This window comes from Sturnira hondurensis, unplaced genomic scaffold (genome assembly GCF_014824575.4).
Source record: "Sturnira hondurensis isolate 20B ecotype Veracruz unplaced genomic scaffold, ASM1482457v3 Scaffold0020237, whole genome shotgun sequence".
In the NCBI taxonomy this organism is placed as follows: Eukaryota; Metazoa; Chordata; class Mammalia; order Chiroptera; family Phyllostomidae; genus Sturnira; species Sturnira hondurensis.
In genome coordinates, this window is record NW_028092868.1 from 10,484,797 (window position 1) to 10,504,559 (window position 19,763).

At 48.7% G+C, this 19,763-nt stretch overlaps 1 protein-coding gene across 1 annotated transcript in view; it reads right to left on the reverse strand.

Annotated features, from left to right (window-relative positions):
• The window catches only part of DNER (delta/notch like EGF repeat containing), a 252,432-nt gene extending 232,906 nt beyond the window's left edge, over positions 1-19,526 (reverse strand). The window contains exon 1 of the mRNA XM_037029229.1: positions 19,147-19,526. Within this exon, the coding sequence (XP_036885124.1) occupies positions 19,147-19,425 (279 nt within the window). The 5' untranslated portion in view covers positions 19,426-19,526. The remainder of the gene's footprint in view (positions 1-19,146) is intronic.
• Between the last annotated feature and the right edge of the window lie 237 nt (positions 19,527-19,763).

Below are 19,763 nucleotides of genomic sequence, written 5' to 3' on the forward strand. Positions count from 1 at the left end.
CACTCCAAGCAACTGAACCACCCTGGCAAGTCATTGTCATTATTGCCATCCCCAAGGAGGAACAGATAAACCAGCGGGGCAGGGAACCTCACAGTAACATGCACTCCACCACAAGCACTTTCCGTTCATCTCAGGGACTGCGCATGTAAAAGCCAGGTCACATGCTCTTCGTCCATTCATTTATGATTTTTTTATTCAACAAATGGTCACTGAGCAGCTCCAGGAGCTGGGCACTGTACCGGGCAGAGAGCGAACAACTCGTGGACATGGCGGCCCTCCGCATGGGCTCTGCAGGGAGTGGAGAGACAGGAGACAGGCAAACACACAAGTATGAGCCATGTCGAGAACTGGGAAGGCAGCAAGCAGGAGTCTAAGACCAGCATGAAGTGGTCAGAGAGGGGGTGTATCAGGAGCTGGCAGTTCATGGGTGCAGGAAGGGTGCAGTGGAGTCAGCCATGCAGAGCCAAGGGAGGAGACTTTGGGGGGGCGGACAGAGGAAGCGGAAGGACTTTATGTGCAAGGGCCAGAGGCAGAAAAGAGCCTACAAGTTTGTGCTGTGAGTCTCCGGGAGGACGGCCTGCACCTGGCAAGCAGGGGCAAGAGGGAGATTGGACAGGGAGATGGACCTGCGTCCTTACAAAATTACTCACTATTCCAAAAGTGCCAGGGCCTCCAGACATCTCATTTCATCAGGAAAACACACCCACAGTTTCTGCCCCCCCCCAACAAAATGCAGGACCTATTGTGGGGCTGTGGCTGCCTTGCCCACCATTCCCACCCCACCACCACCACCCTCCCCCCAGGTTCTGGGTCAGCTTTCATCGGCATCGCCATGCCCCACACCCAGGGACAAAGAGGCAGAGTCTGGGACACAGCGGCACAGTGGCCTCTGGCGTGGGGTGGTCCGTGGGAGACATCAATCTAGGCCAGCCTGACCTGGCCTGAGCCTGGTACCGTCAGAAATTCAAAGAAACCAACAGAGGTAAACCTCAGAGACATTCTGCTCTGGCACCTCGTCCTGACCCTCCCTCAGCCCAAGCTGTGTTTGTCCAGGGGCCACCAGAACCCCTCTGGCCACCCACCAGGAAGCCTTGCTCAGGCCCGCCTTCCACCACCTCCCTGCAAGCTTCAGACCCCACTCAGCCTGCCTCTCGGCACCCACTCGCCTAGGGAGCAAACCTGTTAGGCTGTCGAGGGTTGCGTGCCCGCTCTCCACCTGACAACCCACGCACAGACCTTCTGGACGTCCCTGCTACCAAATCCAAACATGTGACTTGAATCGTGGGAATCCCTGTCACCTCAGCGTGTGAGGGAGGAACGTCCTTCACGGAGCTTTGCTGTCAACTCCGCCTGAAGCACAGCAAAGTGTGTACAAATGACAAATCCAACGAAAATGTTGAAACAATCTACAGGCACGGGGTCCAATGGTTTTCAATACCACTCTGACAAGGGATAAAGTGTATTTTCTCCCCACTGTGTTCCGTGCACCTTCACCAAGTTGCGATTACAACACTGGTCCAAGTCATCCTCTTTTCTTTTCATTTCACGTCGTAAGCCCAAAGTCGTCCTGAAATGCCCTCCACCGTGGCCACGTGAGACTCTGTCAGAGCCAGACTGACGGGGGTGGTCGGTTCGTGGGGCAAATCCCAGGTCACCGCGCTGTGCTTCGGAACTGATGTCACACCATATGCCAACTAAACCTCCATTTTTTTAAAAATCTGCCATAGAGCTATGCCATTATTTAGACGTTCCCCTATTGTTGGGATATTTAGGTATTTCCTAATTTTGGACAATTATAAATAACATTATGATGAATATCCTTGTTTATAGAATTTTGTTCAAATTTCCAACGACTTTCCATAGACGGAGTCCTAAAAGGGGTATTGAAGTATCAGAAACGTTGATGTCCTTCTCCATGTTGCCTGGTTGCTTTCCAGGAAGCTAAGCCCATTTTCACAGCCAGGACTGCCCACTTCACTTTAAGGGTGTATTTTTAAGGCAACTTAAAATCATCTCACCGTCACAGTATCTCAACATCAGTCACTGCCAAATTCAGTCAGAAGGCTCATAGAGTGATTTCCCGCCATGTTTGTGAATCTGGCACAGCTTGGGGCCGTGTGATCTCCAGGCAGAGTCGCCGTCCACGTTACCTTAACTGTCACCGTGTCTTGTCTTTCTGTCAGTCCTCTGACTGTGGCTGGCAAGGAAAACGGACCAGCAAGAGCTTGGCAAGTTTCCGCTGTGATGTGAAATCTATGCCACGTTCCCCCGCGGTGTCTCCCATCAGCAAACACACTGGCTGCAGACCTTTTCTCGGTCATCAAACCTGCGTAGACAATACTCTTCCTTCACAGTCTCGCCAACAGGGGACGCTCTGGCTGTGGAGCGTGCCTCCAACCTCAGGGTACACCACGTGGGCCTTCCTGGAAAGGCCAGGCCCTGTCCACCCCAGCACAGGTGCAGATCGTCGCCATGAAACCCAAACTCCCTCCAGTAAGGATGGGTGTCTGTCGACACGGGCGCTCCATCCCATCCTCCACCCCCCGCAGCCCCCCACCCCTGACGTTTCTGAAGCAGTCATCAGATGGGCCCGGGGCATTTGTGCAAAACGAATTCTTGTGGCCCCAGCAGCATTGAACGGGCCACTGTCGTCCTGTTTAATTATAGAAATTTGTGGAAAGATGAGTTTCTCCAGAGTCAACGGGAAAACTGAGAGGCAGCCAAACAGGGCTGCCGGAGCAGCCAGACTTTTTGCAGGATCCGGCTTTGGGTTCCTGGGATCCTATGTCTGTAGTTCGTGGCAGGTGCCACTAGAGGGCAGACTTGATTCTCCTAAGGACCCTGACCTTCCAGGCAGCAGGAGGCATCCTTAATGGAATCTCCTATTTCTAGGACTGTGACCTTTAATGACACATGAGGGAATTTAATCTCCAAGACTGGCTCCTAGGAGACACTGGAAGGTGTGTATCTCCTGGGCGCATATTTAAAATAGATTCCAGAATCTAAGTTTAGCATAAACATGTTTAGCCTGTGGTACCCACAGCCCTGAGAGTCTTCCCCGCCTCGCCCCTTCCTTCCGGGGTGCTGGGCGAAAGGGGTCTTTTTCCACCACGTAGAGAGTTAGCCAATTCCTACCTCGCATCTACCAAGCCCCTGAGCATGAGACGTTGGCAGAGCTATGAGCTTCTAACAGCAAAATGTTTAGAGATATTTCCCCCGTTAAAAGCCATTTAAGTGTATGCAATGTTTACAACGTTTAACATTGACCTCAGGCCTTAAGTGTTCTGCTGGGAAAGAAGCAAGATGAGTCTTCAGATCGGCATATAGAAAGCCCTGGAGAGGCAACTGGAGAGCATGGGGAGCCGGAAGGCAAATCTGGACCCATTGACCTCAAACTGGATGAAGAGGAAATGCCACCGCCTACTTGTGTGACAGCCCCTTGGCACCTTCTGTGACAAAAAGCACAAACCTGGACATACATAGTCCCTTTAATGGGGGGAGTGGTGAGGGGCAGGATGCACGGAAGGTTCTGTCACTCCACAGAACCAGTGCAAGGGATCCTACCATTAAGATGATCGCAGTCTCAGAGGGACTCCAGAAAGCCTGAAAGCAAGCCTTCCGTCACTGAGACAATGCTGCATCCCAGAAAGGGTGGGTGATTTGTCCGAGATTCTGCTGTGAGCCAATGACAGCATCTGTCCTCCGACTTCCCCTTCCAGGGCTCTTTCCAGCACGCCACCCTGGGACCAAGGCTGAAAACTCTGTTCTTCCATTGAGGTGCAGGATTCCTACAGGCAACAAGCTTTGGCGCGCGTAATCGGAGTAATTCTGTCTGAAGGCTGCAAGTATTGCCCTTCAGTGGGTCATCGTAGTCTCAGGCTGTTTACAAGTAAATCTTCCAAAGGACCAATCCCTATGTTAAAGCCTCTTTTCCATGCTCAGATATCACCTAAGTAGTTAGTCACACACGCAGCCAACGATCTCCAGTGATTTCCCCAAAGAAACACATGCAAGACAAGAATGTGTCACGTTTATTAGTCATCTGCCGAGTTCTATAGAAAAGAGTGCAAAGGGGGAATTACCCATCGAAACCCAACTGATCTGCTTTGGGCAACACAAGACATACCTTGCTTTCTCTCCAGCAACAAAGACTAAAGCTCGGAGCGCAGTGAAGCAATGGATTCAATCTTGAGTCTTGAGAGAGATCATTACAAGTCATGTTGGCCCTGGCAGAAGGCTTCATTAGTACTCTAATACTGGTCTTATGACCAATGAGAGGCCAGAGTTGCACTCATCAGTGAGAACAGCGAACCACACATCCCACGGCGGCAGTTAGCCTGAAGACAACCGACCTTCCACTACAATGGTTCTCATTTAAACTCCACACTAGGGTGAGAAAAGCAGAAGCAAGAGCCATCCTTGCTGATCTAGTCCAGTAACCTCTGCAGAAAAGAGTGAGTTAAAATGAACTGCTTTTCTTGTGGCTTTTAGAGGGACCCAGACTTCAAGAACCAAGAAAAATGGACCCTTGGATGCCTTGTAGGAAATATATCGGATGATTCTGCAAATATCTGAGTCCATTTCCTACAGGCATTAAAGGAAAATGTATCGCCTTTTAAATAGGGAGAAGTCTTTCCCGTGGAGGCGGCCGCTACAGGTGGACAGAAAGCAGACGGCAAGTGACTGGTCAGAGCCATCCGTGTGTCCCAGACACACCTGGAGGACGTCGCCTCCACAAAAACCCTGAAGGACACACTCTGGTACAACAGGTGCAACTTAGAGAGGAGGGGAATGAGGCTCTGAGACGTTAAATAGCCAGCCCAGGGCCACAGGACCAAGGTTCAAATCCCAGAGTCCCATGAGTGAGGGGACTAGATACATACAAGGACAGGACAGTAGCAGAATCACCAACTTCCATTTCATCGTGACTCACGGTTACCCCACCACCCTGCTCAGGTGACGCTTCCTTCTCCCCGGAGACAAACATCAGTGGAAGAAACCAAACGAAGCTCTCAACCATGAAAGCAGGGGAAAGTTAATATTCCAGAAGTGGGCAGGGGGTCTGATTTCTCGTGCAAGGGAAGGGAATAACACAGAAATGTGTTGTGACCTACGTGAACAACCTGGGTCAGCAGTCCTGGGCCACAGCTGCCCGTCCCACGGCCTGGCAGGGGCTGTGCCTGTGCTGACCGGCTGCCCAGACAGCACCCCCCGAGGTTCTGCTGCAACAGGTCTGGAGCAGCACCCACGCATCTGCATTTTTAAAGCTCGCAAAAGGCTCACCTAACAGGTTGCCAGGGTTGAGAACCAGTAATGGAGAGGGGGGTGTGGTTCGCCCTTTTCGCATAAAGCAAAGCATGTCCTGCAGAGGTCTTCGTCAGAGTCTCGAGGAATGACAGACAGGGCCTCTGCTCATCTACAACCCAAGGAGCTCAGGACGAGTCATTCGCCTTCCCGGAGCTCGTTTTCCCACCTACCTAGTAACAACACCAGGGTGAGGAGAGCACACCTGATTTACCTCGGTTTCGTGGTGCCAGGGCCTGGACGGAACCAGCACTTGAGAAAACCTTTGCTGCTGACGGGAGAGCCCAGTTTCCCTGCCTGATCTTCCCGCCCAGGGCCACGTGTTTCTTCACGCAGCACACGTGGACACCATGAACTATATGGGCAGGGCCCGTCCCACGGCCGTCTGGTGAAAAGACAGAGATTCCTGCCCTCGTGGGGCCAAGTTCCAGCACGAGGGAGGCCAACTGCAACGAGGGGCCAGATGAGAGTCTCGGTCACACAGCGCGAAGGTGACGAGTACCATGGAAAACCAAGGAGTGGGGTTGATCCTTCCCCCGTACACACGTTTGGGTGTGTGCCTGTGTAGACAGCTTGGGATGACTATTTTATTTTGGACTGTAATTTTTATCGCATTTGTTAAACCTCGTGATGCAGCCAAGTTTCCTCTTAGAAATGCTCGCTGGTTAAGGCTGAATGTGTTCCACTAGGTTTGTGTCACTACAGTTTCATGACTTGTTTCTTAACATCAATTTTAGACTTTGTTCCCACGGAGTTGGGCCTGGTTATTCAGACCAACAATGCAGTTGAGCACAGCTGAACAGCAGACAAGCGTCGCTGACAGCACTCTGAAGAGACCGGGCTGGCGGAGGCGGGGGTGGGTAGGGGGTGGCTAGCAAGGCCATGCGAAACTACAGGGACAGATCACAGCTCAGAGGGGAAACCAGCACTTAGGAAGGGTTTTCCTTCCANGAGTTGGGCCTGGTTATTCAGACCAATAATGCAGCTGAGCACAGCTGAACAGCAGACAAGCGTCGCTGACAGCACTCTGAAGAGACCGGGCTGGCGGAGGCGGGGGTGGGTAGGGGGTGGCTAGCAAGGCCATGCGAAACTACAGGGACAGATCACAGCTCAGAGGGGAAACCAGCACTTAGGAAGGGTTTTCCTTCCAGGGGGCGTCTGCCTTTTCCAGAGAAGATGGCTAACATGCCGAGAATTTGAAGAGAGAGGATGACAGCTTGGCTGAGTTAGGGGGAAAGATTGGAATTCGGGGCCTGCCAAAGATGGGGAGACTGATGGCCCCCCAGAGTTGATGTTAGGACTCTCTTAATGGTAAAGTGTTACTCTTTGGGGCCCTATGTTGTAACATGTGTCGGAATTTTCTTCCTTGTTAAGGTGCAGTAATGTTCTATTGGATGTACGTGTATGCCACATTTTGTTTATTCCTTCATCCATCAATAGGCACTTCAGTTGTTTCTGCTTCAGCCTGTCGTACATTCTGTTGCCACAAGCGCGGGTGTGCCAATATCTGTCCAAGATTCTTGCTTTCACTTCTCTGGGGCTTATACTCAGAAGTGGAATTGTTGGATCGTATGATTTTCCTGTTTAATTTTCGGAGCCGTCGCCGTACCGTTTTCCGCGGCAGATCCCCCACTGTGCATTCCCACCAACGATGCGCAAAGGCCCAGTCTCTCCACACGAACACTTGCTATTTTGCTGTTTGTTTGAATGATATACATCCTAATGACGCCACAGCAGCATCTCACGGTGTTTTTAATTTGCATTTCCCTAATGACCAGGGATGCTGAGCATTTCTTCATATGCTTATTGTCCATTCATAGACTTGGTGTCCTTCTCTGGAGAAATGTCTGTTCAAGTCCTGTGCTCCTTTTTCAGCTGGGTTGTTTTGTATCATTGAGTTTTAGGAGTTTTTTACATATTCGGATATCAGCCTCACATCTTGTACACTCTCGCATGATTTGCAAATATTTCTCTCTTATCACTCTGTTGATACTGTCCTTTGATACAAAAGTTTTTAATTCTGATGAAGACCAAGTCACTTTTTTGGTTGCCTATGTTCTTCCTGTCATATCCAAAATCATAGAGCAATCAAGCGTGAAATCTTTCCCCTGTGTTTTCCTCAAGGAGTTTTATAGTTTCAGCTCCCACATTTATGTCTCTGGTTCATTTTGAGTTTGTCTGTCTGTATGGTGTGAGGTAAAGAGCCAACTCCGTTTTTCTGCATGTGGACACCCAGTTTCCCCACACCACCACCATCTGTGGAAGCACTGTACTTGTGAACTAATTCCTAGTGCTGGACCGTGCTGAGCTCCAAATGTGGAGCATATGAAAGACTGCGGCTGTCGTGGGAGCCCCAGAGAAGATCTGCGAAGAGCTCCGGGACAGCTGGTCAGTCTGAAAGGTTCCCCTTCTGCTCAGTCTCACAAGATGCCTGGGAGGGAGCTGGGCAGTGGTGACCCTGCCAGTCTCCTGGCTGGCACCGAAGCAAAACAGAAAAACTTCAGAGCGGTGGTGAGCAGCACTGATTGCTTTGGTTTATGGCTCTGCTCCCACTTCCTGTGTGACTTTGGTCAAGTTACTTAACCTTTCTGTTCTTCATTTTCATTTTCTATGAAGTATGCAAGGCCATCCAGATTGTAAGTGGTGGCAGAAACCTCGAGAAAGGCCCTTGGCATCTGGTTGGGTGACCTTCAGACACCCTCTGCAATCCCCTTCTCTTAGGCCCTGGCATCCAACAGGCACATTCAATAGATCACCAGGATAAATGAAGACCCCCTGTAATCACTGTGGGTTGCAATACCATCTGACATGATTTGTTTGTTAAGAAACTAACTCATGTGGGTTTGCACAGAGTGCTTCTATTGCTAGTTTTTAATGAGCCCAGTACAAAGAGAAATTCTTGTGGGCTAGGGGTGTGACCACCCCCCCACCCCTGCACTGGAGGATTAGCCAGAGCAGGGCTGAGGCCTGGAGATCACTTGTTGCCTAGCAACCACCACAAGGCTACTGGGTTCCTACAAGTGGACCTGGTGAATGTCCTCAGTGATTAGGATTTGGGCTGTGTTGTTTAGAAGGCAGTGGGGACTGGGTGTGTGTTGGGTCAGCATGGTCCCTACAGCACAGACCCACCCTCCAAAAGAACAAACAAAAAAATAATCAAGCACCTTCAGGGATCTGGCAGTACTGGAGACTGTGAGTATTTTATGGCCCAGAAAAGCTCAAGAAACAGACTCTTCAGACCCAGGGCTCAACAGGAAGCTCTGCCTACCACCCGTCCCTGCACTCAACGCCTTGGGGTCCGCCAGGCCTGCTGGAAAGAAAGCCTCACCTAAGCGCATGAGCACGAAGGGTGTACAGTGTGCGCACGGAAGGTAAGGGAAGCACGGGAACCTCACACAAAACCCACCAGGAACTTTTAACAAGGTGTCAGCATCATTTTGAACACTATTTTCTAACACTATTAAGGCTGAACATTAGAACATCATTTTCTAACTCTATTAAGGCTGAACATAATCCTGTTTCTCTCCTTAAAAAAGAAAGGGTGACTTCCCTTTCCGTCAGAGCAGCCCCAAACCTCCGCCCGTGACCACACCCCCACCCTGCCTTTGAAAAAGAAAAAACTAATAATATTAAATTCACCTCTCTCCCGCTGAGAGCTTATTTTTAGGCCTCAAAGAAATGTTAGTATAAGTTCCTGTTTCTCTGTCTCGCTTATAATTTCTCTCATTATGAGGCTTTTCTACAGAAATAAAAGAGTTCCTTCCACACAGCCCAACACTAGCCAATTACACACGCAGTAGCCAATTTTAAAGAGTGAAACCGAAGAGAGAGGACGACAAAAATCTCTGGTCAGGAGAAAGAAATGAGGTTCTTCTCAGGGGAAAAGAGCTAAAAATACAATACAGAGATTAAAGCCTAAGGGAAATTTGCATTTTGCTGAATATTAAGATGAGACTTTCTCTGCCCCGGCCTGGATGAAGAAGGCTGTTCAAAATCAGACCATTAACCATCAAGAACTTTTAAGAAATACTCTATTATCTAATAATGCTATTAAAATTAACTGGGTGTTTTTGACAAAATACTAAAGAATCCATGCCAATTATTAAAGAAAAAATGTGCTGAGTAGGTCTTTTACCAAAATAAATGAAGAATCGCGCCATAATGGTTATAGTGTTCCAACCTCAGAAAAAGTCAAGCTAAATTACAAGCACTTAAATATGATTTAGAAAATCTATGCCAACCCTTCTTAAAATAGGCAAAAACTGGAGCTGTGGTTCATCGTACTTTCTAAGGAGAAGACAAGACCAGTGCTGTTCATACATGCCCCAGCCAAAGCAGATTCTTCAAAAGCAGACTCCTGGCTCTAACCAGGCAATGCACAAAATACTGTACCATACAGTATTGGTATCAAACATTAGAGCTTTATCTCAAACTTACCAACCACCCCACTGATCAGTTTGACTACATAAGAATAAAAAATTCTAAGCTTCTAAAGGGCAAAACAATGAGCATAAGTAGAGTCAAAAGAAAAAAATAAACAGGGAAAAAATATTTACAATATGAAGGACGAAGGGCTACGTCAAATCAATTTTTAAAAATGAGTAACCCAAAAGAAAATTAGGCAAAAGCAAAAATGGGCAATTCAAAAGAAATATCTTCCCCTTTCATAATTTCAAAAACGCAAAGAGAACCAATCAGATACCATGTTTTAGCCATCGATTAACACACAAAAATAAATTAAAATCTGGTATACCAGTATTGACAAAAATGTGGGTGAACAGGCATTCTCTTAGGCCGTTAGTAAGTATGAAAAAATGTTCAGCCTTTTTAAATGGCAACTAAGTGAAACCCATTAGAATGTTTAATGCATGTAATTTTTGACATGCATATACACATGTACACACATATGTTGCTATGTTTTTATATATCAGTAGTTAATGCAACATTATTTATCATAGAAAAATGAATACATAAATACATAACAAAATATTGCGTATTCAACCATCATAAAGAAGGGGTTTGCTTTCTGTTTTAAGACATGGTAATATGTTTAAATAGATTAAGAAAAAAGGTATGGAACAGTATTCGTAGAATGATCTAATTTTTATGTAAAATAGTTGCATGGATATATGAGTATTTATATATGCTTTGCATATGTTCATATGTACAGGGAGAAAAATGTACAGCTACACACCAAAACGGGAACAGCGATCACCGCAGAGGCATGGCATCAGTAGACGAGGCAGGCAGAGGGCAAGACCAGTTCACGGACAGCCTGCAATCACTGTCTTTTCACTGGTTTGTAATGCCCTGACGCAATTTGACAGTTGCACTTGAAAGGGCCCATAGAGGTGTAAAACTAGGAACTAAATGAATATTTGAAATGCGGTTAATAAAATTTGCCTTATGTAATTATATGGAAAGAATTTAAAGTGTAGCTCATGAACCCTTCACAACAAAATTGAGAACTGGAGCAGGAGTTAGTTAGGCCTTTGGGGTAAAGTCAAGAGATTTAGCAAATCTGTTTTTAAATGGTAATGGAAAAAAAACACAACAAAGATTAAATTTTTTTTAAAAAAGAAACAACTCCCAGTTAAATTTGAACTTCAGAAAAACAATGCACAATATTTGGGCCAAAGAGGAGGAAAAAGTTCATTGTTTAACTGAAATTCTAAATTAACTGAGCATCCTGTATTTTATCTGGCACCCCTATCTTGGGGACAGGTCATGCTCCCAGCTGGCTCTCGGTACATGCCTTAGTCCGTGCCCGGAGTCCCCCATGTCTTCAGCCCGCTTCCTCTTCCTCCATCCCAATGGCTCTATCATTGGTGGAAGGCTTCTTTAAGAATGTTAGGAAACTTGTGAGCCATTCCCCAGGAGAAAACGTATACATACAAAAGCCGGCCTCTGAGGACACCCATGTACTCTCAGACCCCTCTACAGACTCCAGGTTAAGGACCTGGTTTCTATCTAGGTGTGAAATGCTCTCCTGATGTTTGGAATTCCTGCCGTCTCAGCACATGCCTGGGAGAACCATATTTTCCCACCTCCCTTGTACACTGCTCTGAAAAGCAAGTTCCAGAGGATCTAGAATGACCAAGTAACCGGGGAGTTGGGAGGCAGGAAGAATAAACTGATGAAGGATTCACACAACATGAGTTCACGACTTCTTAAAATAATCAAGATAGCGTGGGACCGGCAAAAGGACAAGCTACACAATGTCAGTAGAATAGAATAGAGGCTAGAAATAGACCCACCTGAGTATGGGCAAATGATTTCCAACAAAGTTACCCAGATAATTTGGTGGAAATAGATGGTCTTGTCAGCAAATATCTCTGGAACCACTGGTATCCATCTGCCAACAATGAGGAAAGGCTCCCCACACATCGCACCACATACAATGATCTCAAAATGGGCCAGAGACCTCAACATACCAACTCAAAGAACACAATTCTAGAAGAAAATATAGGAAAAAACTTTTGTGACATTAGGTTAGGCAACTATTTCTTAGGAGTCAACAAAACACAAACCATAAAAGAAAAAATGATAAACTAGACCTCATCAATAGTAAAAATCTTTTCTTCAGAAAACACTTTAAAAAATGAAAAAACAAACCAAAGCTAGGGAGAAAATATTTGCAGGCCACACACCAAATCAAGGATTCATATCCAAAACATAGAAAGAACTCTCACAACTCATTTATACAAACACCTTATCAAAGAAGAGGCTTGGATGGTAAGTAGCACATAAAAAATGTTCAACGTTAATCGTTATGAAAATGCAAATTAACACCACAATATGATGCCGCTCCGCACCCATCCAAATAGCTAAAATCTAAATTACCATACCAAAGAATGACAAGGATGACAGCTATTAGAATTGTCATCTATTGCTGACGGGAATGCAAAAAACGGTACAGCAGTCTGAAAAACAGTTGAGCAGCTTCTTGTGAAGCTCCATGGGTACTTACTGTATGACCCAGCGATCCCCCTCCTGGGTATTTACTCAGGAAAATGAAAACCCATGCTCACTTAAGGACCTGCGTGGGAAAGTTTATGGCAGCTTTATGCGTAATTACGCAAAACTGGAAACCCAATGTCACTAACTGGAGAAAGGATAAACAAATGGCGGTACATCCGTACAACGGAATGCTATTCAGCAGCAAAAAGAAACTATCCAAACGTGCAAACACATGGATCAGCCTCATGGATCAAAGCGTTATGCGAAGGGGAAGAATCAGCGAGGTTGTGTGATTTTATTTGTATGAGGTGCTGGAAGAAAACAAAACTCTCCGGGCAGAAGTGAGAGCAGTAATCCGAGGCCGCGGCTGCGGAAACGGTTTCGTTTCGCAGGAAAGGGCCGAAGGGAACAGACCGGGGTGATGCGCTGTTCCGTATCTTAACTGTGGGGATAGTCACACAACGGGATGGCAAACCTGCAGATGGAATGCTTTTCAGAGTAAATTTTACTGCATATAAATTCTACCTTAATCTTTTTTAATCCTTTGTCTAAGGAACCATAGGGGAAGCGAGTCTGAAGTTAGAGAGTTTGGTTTTCTTTGTATGGTTCCTACACAATGTCATTCCTCTTTAGGGTAAGGTACTGAGGATATATTGAACCATTTTTCCTGTTCTAATGCATTGTATTTTGTTTAAAAATTAAGGATGGGGTTTTGCTCCACGTGACATATATCCGATCTGTGACGGGAATGCTGTGGGGAAAGTGGCCCTGGTCCTTACGGCCTCCCACTGAGCAGGTTTGCTGCCAGGGGTGGCTCTGAGTCCCCACGCAATCCAGGGACCCCATCCTTTTCCCGGTGGGATTGCTTGGCCCACAGAGCACCTTTCACAGAGGAGCACCAATCTGCCTCTGAAACCCACAAGGAACGACCCGCTCCTTCCAGTGAACTAGAAGCAGCAGGTGAGCGCAGGTGAGCGCAGGTGAGCGCAGGTGAGCGCGTGCGAGCACCGACCCTCCAGGCAGCGCTGGTGCAGGAGCAGCTGTGGGCGACGGCAGACCGGTTCTCTTGTCAGGCTCCTTTCTTTTAAGGAGGCCGACTGCATTCCTCCGACCACCCGACTTCCGAATGAGAAGGGGGGGTTGAGAAGGCGGACGAGCTCGTAATAACTGAGCGGGAATTTTAAACCCCGAAATTCACGCCCGGCCTCGCGCGCGTTTAGAGCCCAGGCGATTCTACTAAGAGGCCAGGGTTGGGCACCAGGGCAGGGGGAAGAATAACTAGAAATGTACCCACCAAGCCTGGCCGTGTTGCTGCGTTTTCTGTGCGGAGGCAGGGTCCCTGCCTCTGGGCCAGGCGGCTCTGACCACCGCTGCCACGGCCCGAGAGAAGATCTAAAAATACAACTCGGGCGTTCACTCTGCTTACTGACCGGAATACCCTTCAGCTTCAGGCAGGTCTCCTTCCTGTGCGATGCTTGTGACCTGGGGGCCTAAACAAACCATTTTTGGACGGCACCGTGTCCCATGAGAAGCTTAAGCAAAGAAGCTAAAAACAGAAATGTGTTTTTGTCAGGTGGCCAAGCTGAGAAACGTGATGTTTCCTAAGTAGGTGCCAGATAAACAAAATGAAACAAAATCACTTCATTTTAATAACACCGTGATTTCTTTCTTTCATTGAAATTGTTACAAGGATGTTGGCTCGTTTTCTTTTTTTTTTCATTCACTTCAAAGGAAAACTTGAAGTCACTGAGATTTTTCTGAGAAAATACTTGTCTATGTCATGACTTAAAAAAATATGCATTTGTCAAAATTTTAATACAGTGCATTTTTTCATTTTTTAAACATGAGTTGCGGCATTACTCACCCTGGTAGGGAGGAAAAGCTGACTGTTCATTGGACAGCAGCCCCCAGGCCCTGGGCAGCTGGTCGTATGGCCTTTTACACAGGAAACTCATCCTTGTCTCCACATACCTTGGATTTGGGCATCATTTTAATTCTTTCCAAGATGCTTTAAAACTCATTCTCCCATACTTTGTTACCCTTATTGAAAAAAATGTGCTACATCCCCATTTATGAACTGCATCTTTTCTATAAAGAGAATAAGACAAGCAGGATTAGCCCATTTTAGAGATGTGAACAGCAAGTCCAAGGATGTTCCATTACTCTCCCAAGGTCACAAAGAGGTCACAGAAAAACCAGAGCAAGAAGCAGTGTCTCTCGACATCTCAGCTAACATTGGACGTTTTGGACACAAGACAATGCAAATTCGCGTGTGTGTGTGTGCGTGTGTGCACATGTGTGTGTGAAGGGCCCAGTGATGACTGATGTTGTGCAAAGAACTAGAATTCTTTGTTGTTGTTTGTTAGCAAACTTCAATCAAAAATAGATTCATCTGGAGCAGATCCATTGTTTCGCGTCAGCATGTTTAATCAGAAGAGAGGATTATAGAATCAGCTTAAGAGAGTAAAATTAACGTGCGTGAAAAGCAACTAAACAAGCCCCTTTTTTTCCAAGTGCAGAAATGGACACATTTTCATTAAAATCCCAAATATTAGATCCCCAGGGAACATGAAATAAAAAAACAAGCAGGTGTCTGATGGCTCTGAGAATCTGGCAGAGAATATTGCTTCATTAAAATAAAAGAGCTTCACAAACAGATTATACAAATTTAAACAATCCCTACCTTTGATGGATGGCCCAATAGAAGCAAGGCACGCCTGTCCCACTGATGGGGGGGGCGGTGCAGGGTGCCGGGGGAACACCTGGCCCAGCAGCGGCCACCTCTGGTACCTGCCGGCTTCCCCAAATGAGCCAGAAAGGCAAGGAGAGCCACCCCAGTTTTCAAATGCGAAGTGTTCTCAAACCCATCAGATGTATTATGACCCGCTTATGTGTTGCCCGCTTGCATACCATCATGCAACTAGAACCCAGGATTCTAAGTCACAGATGAAGGGCCTGCTCGGTATGCGGCATAGGGGCAGAGCCCACTGTTGTTCCTGTGGCATTTGACTCCAACCAAGAACAGCCACACAGGCTCAGTGCTTCTGAGCAACGTCAGACTCAGGAACCACTTCGTGCCCTTTTCCCTGGTAAGACCCAAAGAGGTTACAACTCTGGCTTAAGGCCACAAAGCTAAAATGACAGGGCCAGGGTTGGACTCAGCCTACTCTACAGCTCTCCATCAAGCCAGTTATGTGGCCCAAACCCCAGCTCTCCCAGTTACTAGCAGTGTGACCTTGGGCCAGTCATTCAACCTTCCAGCACTTCATCTATGCAATGGGACGGTTACAGCACCAGATCACAGGACACCGCGAGAGCCGGTGAGTGATGTCTGTAGAGCCCCTGACACGTGATGTGCTTGAGTAACGTTAGCAGCCAGGATCAGCATCAGGTCTCTGTAGCTTAGATTTCCACGTGGAATCCACTGAACCCCCTTGATTTACCAGGTTTAAATGGGTTAGAGCAATAGCAAAGATATGTTTTCGGTGTAGGATTTTTAGGGCAGTATCAAACTGTGGACCTTGGATTCACCACTCAATCAAAATGAGCTTTAATGTCTACCTTTGACACAAGGACAGGATGGTCCTTCTTCTTTCTACCTTGTACCGTTAGGTGATGGGCACACAGAATGTGTGCCGGAATTTAAAAAGAAAGGAAACAGAAGAGGCGATATTTGAGCAGGCGCTACAAGTGCTCTGTGATTTACAACAATTCATGGAATCCTCCCCAAAACCTTGTTGTGGACGTGCCGCAAAGACAGGGCAGTCCCCCACCAAAATTTTGGTTTGGCGGTTGAGAGTGAAAGCGCCACACACACCAGCAGGGGAGAAGGTTTCCTGCCCGCATAATGAGACTCTCTGGGGACAGTGGGCAGCACCCAGGCAGGCCCCCATTGGCTGGAGAGAGCAGGGAAGGAGACTGTCTTAGGGGGCTCACTGCAGACTCGGGGAGGAGACGGTAAAGCGTGTCCCGGGGCTTACATGGCATGAACCTCTCACCAGTGCCAAGGGAAAGAGCCCCCGGGCTTTGTGTCAGCTTGCCTGGACTAGGGGCGGGGGGGGGGGTGTCACTAAAAGGGAGAAGGGCAGGGCTGAAGCTTAAATGCTGCCAGCAGACAAACACCCCAAAACAGAATCAGATTCTACGACAAACCCTGGGACAGGTAGATCCCATCTTCAAAGACGAGGAAGCGGGACTGTTTGGGTCACTTGTCACAGCAGATTAAACTTCTGCCCTTCAACCTCAAACCCACACTTCCTCCCTTCACCCAGTCCCCCGTCCTGTGAGTTTCTGTCACCAAGTGATACACAAAGCAGTGCCTGACCCACCGGCTTGCCCTCCGGTGGTCAGTGGACCACAGAAAAGCTGAAGACAGCTGTAATCCGTTTTAACCCCAATGAGTGGTTCATGACTGATTGCCTTAACTTTTCCACAGAGGAGAGAAGGAAAGAAGGGAAGGAGGGAGGGGTGTAAGAAAGAAGAAAGGAAGGCAGATTTCAGACTTTGGTTCTAATGTTTCCATTGCTTAACGCCATTGTCTTTGTAGCTGTTTAAAGGATTCTCTTCACACACAGGTAAAATTCCATCTCCAGTGCATTCAGTGAGCATACGGTTTTGTTTCAGCAGCCACACTCCTGGCAACACCCAGCATCCATTTCTCTTATCTGTAATTGAATATGGGAAGGGTTTTTTCTCTGCTTAATGTTTTTACTGAGATCACCTCTTTATTCCCCCATAGAAAACCTAAGTCTTAACCATCACTGCAAAATCATGAAAGATTAAATTGAAATCATCAGGAATCAATTTTTCATGGGTTATGAAGCTCTGAATCATCTCAGCTAAGTTCTCCTGGGTAACCAAGCCAGATCAGGTTTCAAATTTGCTCAGCTCCCCTGTTAGAATTACAGTTACTTCAGCTCTCTCTTCAGCTGGAAACTCGGGGCGCCCAGTTCCGTGTCTCCTCGGGCGGGCAGCATCCCTGCCGCTGGGCTGGCCTCACACGGGAGTGGCACAGGAAACCGGATCTGTGTCGAACCAGCTGGTTCTGCAACGTGTGTGCCTGAATGAACTGCATGATATATCAAACCACTTACTCAGGACAAAAAAATATATATGTGTGTGCTTCTCTGTTAGCTACACTTAAGAAGCACTAAAGAGGTCTTTGTCTTTCTTGAAGGTTTCTTCGATCTATTTCTAGGGTCACAAAAACATAGCTCAGAGTAGAGTGAAATTTCCAACGTCCAGTCTTTCTTCCCATGTAGGGGAGCTGCCCGTGCGCTCTGACCGCCTCCCTGTCTATCCTACTACTCTCTGAATCATCCGTCTCTTTCAAGGATGGAATTCAGACACGTAGATACAACAACATTTGAGAGAAGCATTTAGGCGGCTTATTTCTTCAGGGACATTATTATAAACCATCAATTGGCACGGGAAATTAGGAAGCAACATTTGTCCTAATGGTCAGGACAAAACTCCCTCCAACAGGCATTTCCCCAAAGAGCCATCATGCCCCAGATCTCCCCGGATGGACACTGTGCCACACGCCCTCATCATCACCATCGTCGTCATCGTCATCATCCCCTTGGAGGGAATAAAAGCTTATCGGACCCAATTAACAAGGAAGAGCGTAACACTAAAAAGAAAGATAAATTCAGGTTGCTATTAACAAGAAAAAGGTGTGAGGAAACAACAATAATTACGTCAAGGTCAAGCTTCTCAGCCCCAGCTGCCCCTCTATTTTAAAAATTAGAGCATATTATATCATATGTGGACTTCCTTCCCTACAGAAACAAGAGCAGATTTGAGCATTCTCAGAGTAACTCTTGGGGCATTGTTTCAGATTTGTATGAAACAAACTCCTCCACTCGAAATGTAAGGGGAAAAAACACTGCTTCTCAGATATATTTTACATTCACTGGATTTAATTTCATCATGTTAGATAAATTCATGACTTGCCCCTACCCTAGATGAGACTTGAGGATATTCTGCACACCTCACTCCCTAACCCCCTACTGAAAATGTTCGTGTTAATAGGTTAATTGGTTTCAGCGAGGTTTAACATTCTTGTAATCCAGCCTCATCTATCATTTTCTGCCAAATTTTCTCGAAGTCCAAATCCAGGGGCAGCAGCTGGCCATCACCTGCACCGCCCCACGCTTCCTCGAAGCTTTCCAGTGCCCTGCGCAGCCGGTTGGGGGTGGGAGGCGACACACCAAACGCCCCCACGCACACACTCAGCGTCCCCCACCAATGCCTCAGACCCTTCCAACATGCCCTCCTAAGCTCAGAAAGGGCTGGTCTCGGGCCGTGGGGGTGCGGCTGCCCTCTCGGTCAGGGCTCTCAAGGGTGGAGAAAGAAAGTGTTGACCACCCGGCACGGAGGCCATCACCTGCCTCCCAAACCCCGCACCCTCGACCACGCGGTGTCCATGGGACAGGGAGTAGGAGACACTTGGACACTGAACACTCGGCAGGGGACGCTCGGAGCTGGATGCTCTAAGCGGCCACCGTCGGCACCGAGACCACATTCTAGTGGAGAGTGGCTCAGCCCGGGCTGGGAGGAGCGCGCCACTCGGTGACCAATGCTCGTATCGGGAGTACCGGGGCTAGCGTGGCTGCCAGGCCCTGGAGCGGTGCGCCCCGAGAGCCCCAAGCTGGCACGGCCGGAGAACCAGGGTGGGCAGGGAAGTGGCACTTTGCAAGGTCAGCGAGGTGTCCGCGTCGATGCGGACCGAGAGGCCGGATCCATCCCCTTCCCAAGCAGCAGATGCTAGTGTCCCGCATGCTGGAGCCCCACGCCCGGCAGCGCTCGCGGCCAACAAGGGGAGGCTGTGGGTCCCGGGCCGGCGCCCCGCCCCTCCCCGCGCCCGCCGCATCCACTCACCTGGCAATTGGCGCCGGAAACCCCGGCGGGGCAGGTGCAGCTATAGCTGGGTTCGCCGATGGGAGCCGGGGACTGAGGGCCAGACGCGGGGCGCGGGGTGCATACGCCCCCGTTCCGGCAAGGCTGCGAGGCGCAAGGCCCCGGAGCGGGCAGCGGCGCGGCGGACACCGGGATGGCCATGCAGCTGCCCTGGGGCCCCGCGCCGAACAGCAACAGCAGCAGCAGGGCCGGGGCGGACAACAACTGCGCACCAGGCGCCGGGGCGCGGCGCGGCGGCATGGCTGGCCGAGTGGGCACGGGAGCGGAGCCGGAGTCAGAGATGGGGCGCAGCGGCGGCGGCGGCGGTGGCAGCGAGGGCTGCTCTGCCGGGCTTGGCGCCTCCTGCAGCTGCGGGCACCGTGGTTCCCGGGGCAACGACGGGCGGGGCTTGAGGGGCGGGGCAAGAGGGGAGGCGGGGCGAAAGGGGCGGGGCACCGCCCGGGAGCTGGGAGGGGAGGCACCGGCGTGGGGACCCTTCCCCCGAGAGGTGTTCCGGCCGGAGGAGCAGCGAGGCCAGCCGGGCCCGAAGGCGTGAGGGCGCGTTCCCAGTCGTGGGCGTGTCCTAAGGAACCGGGAGC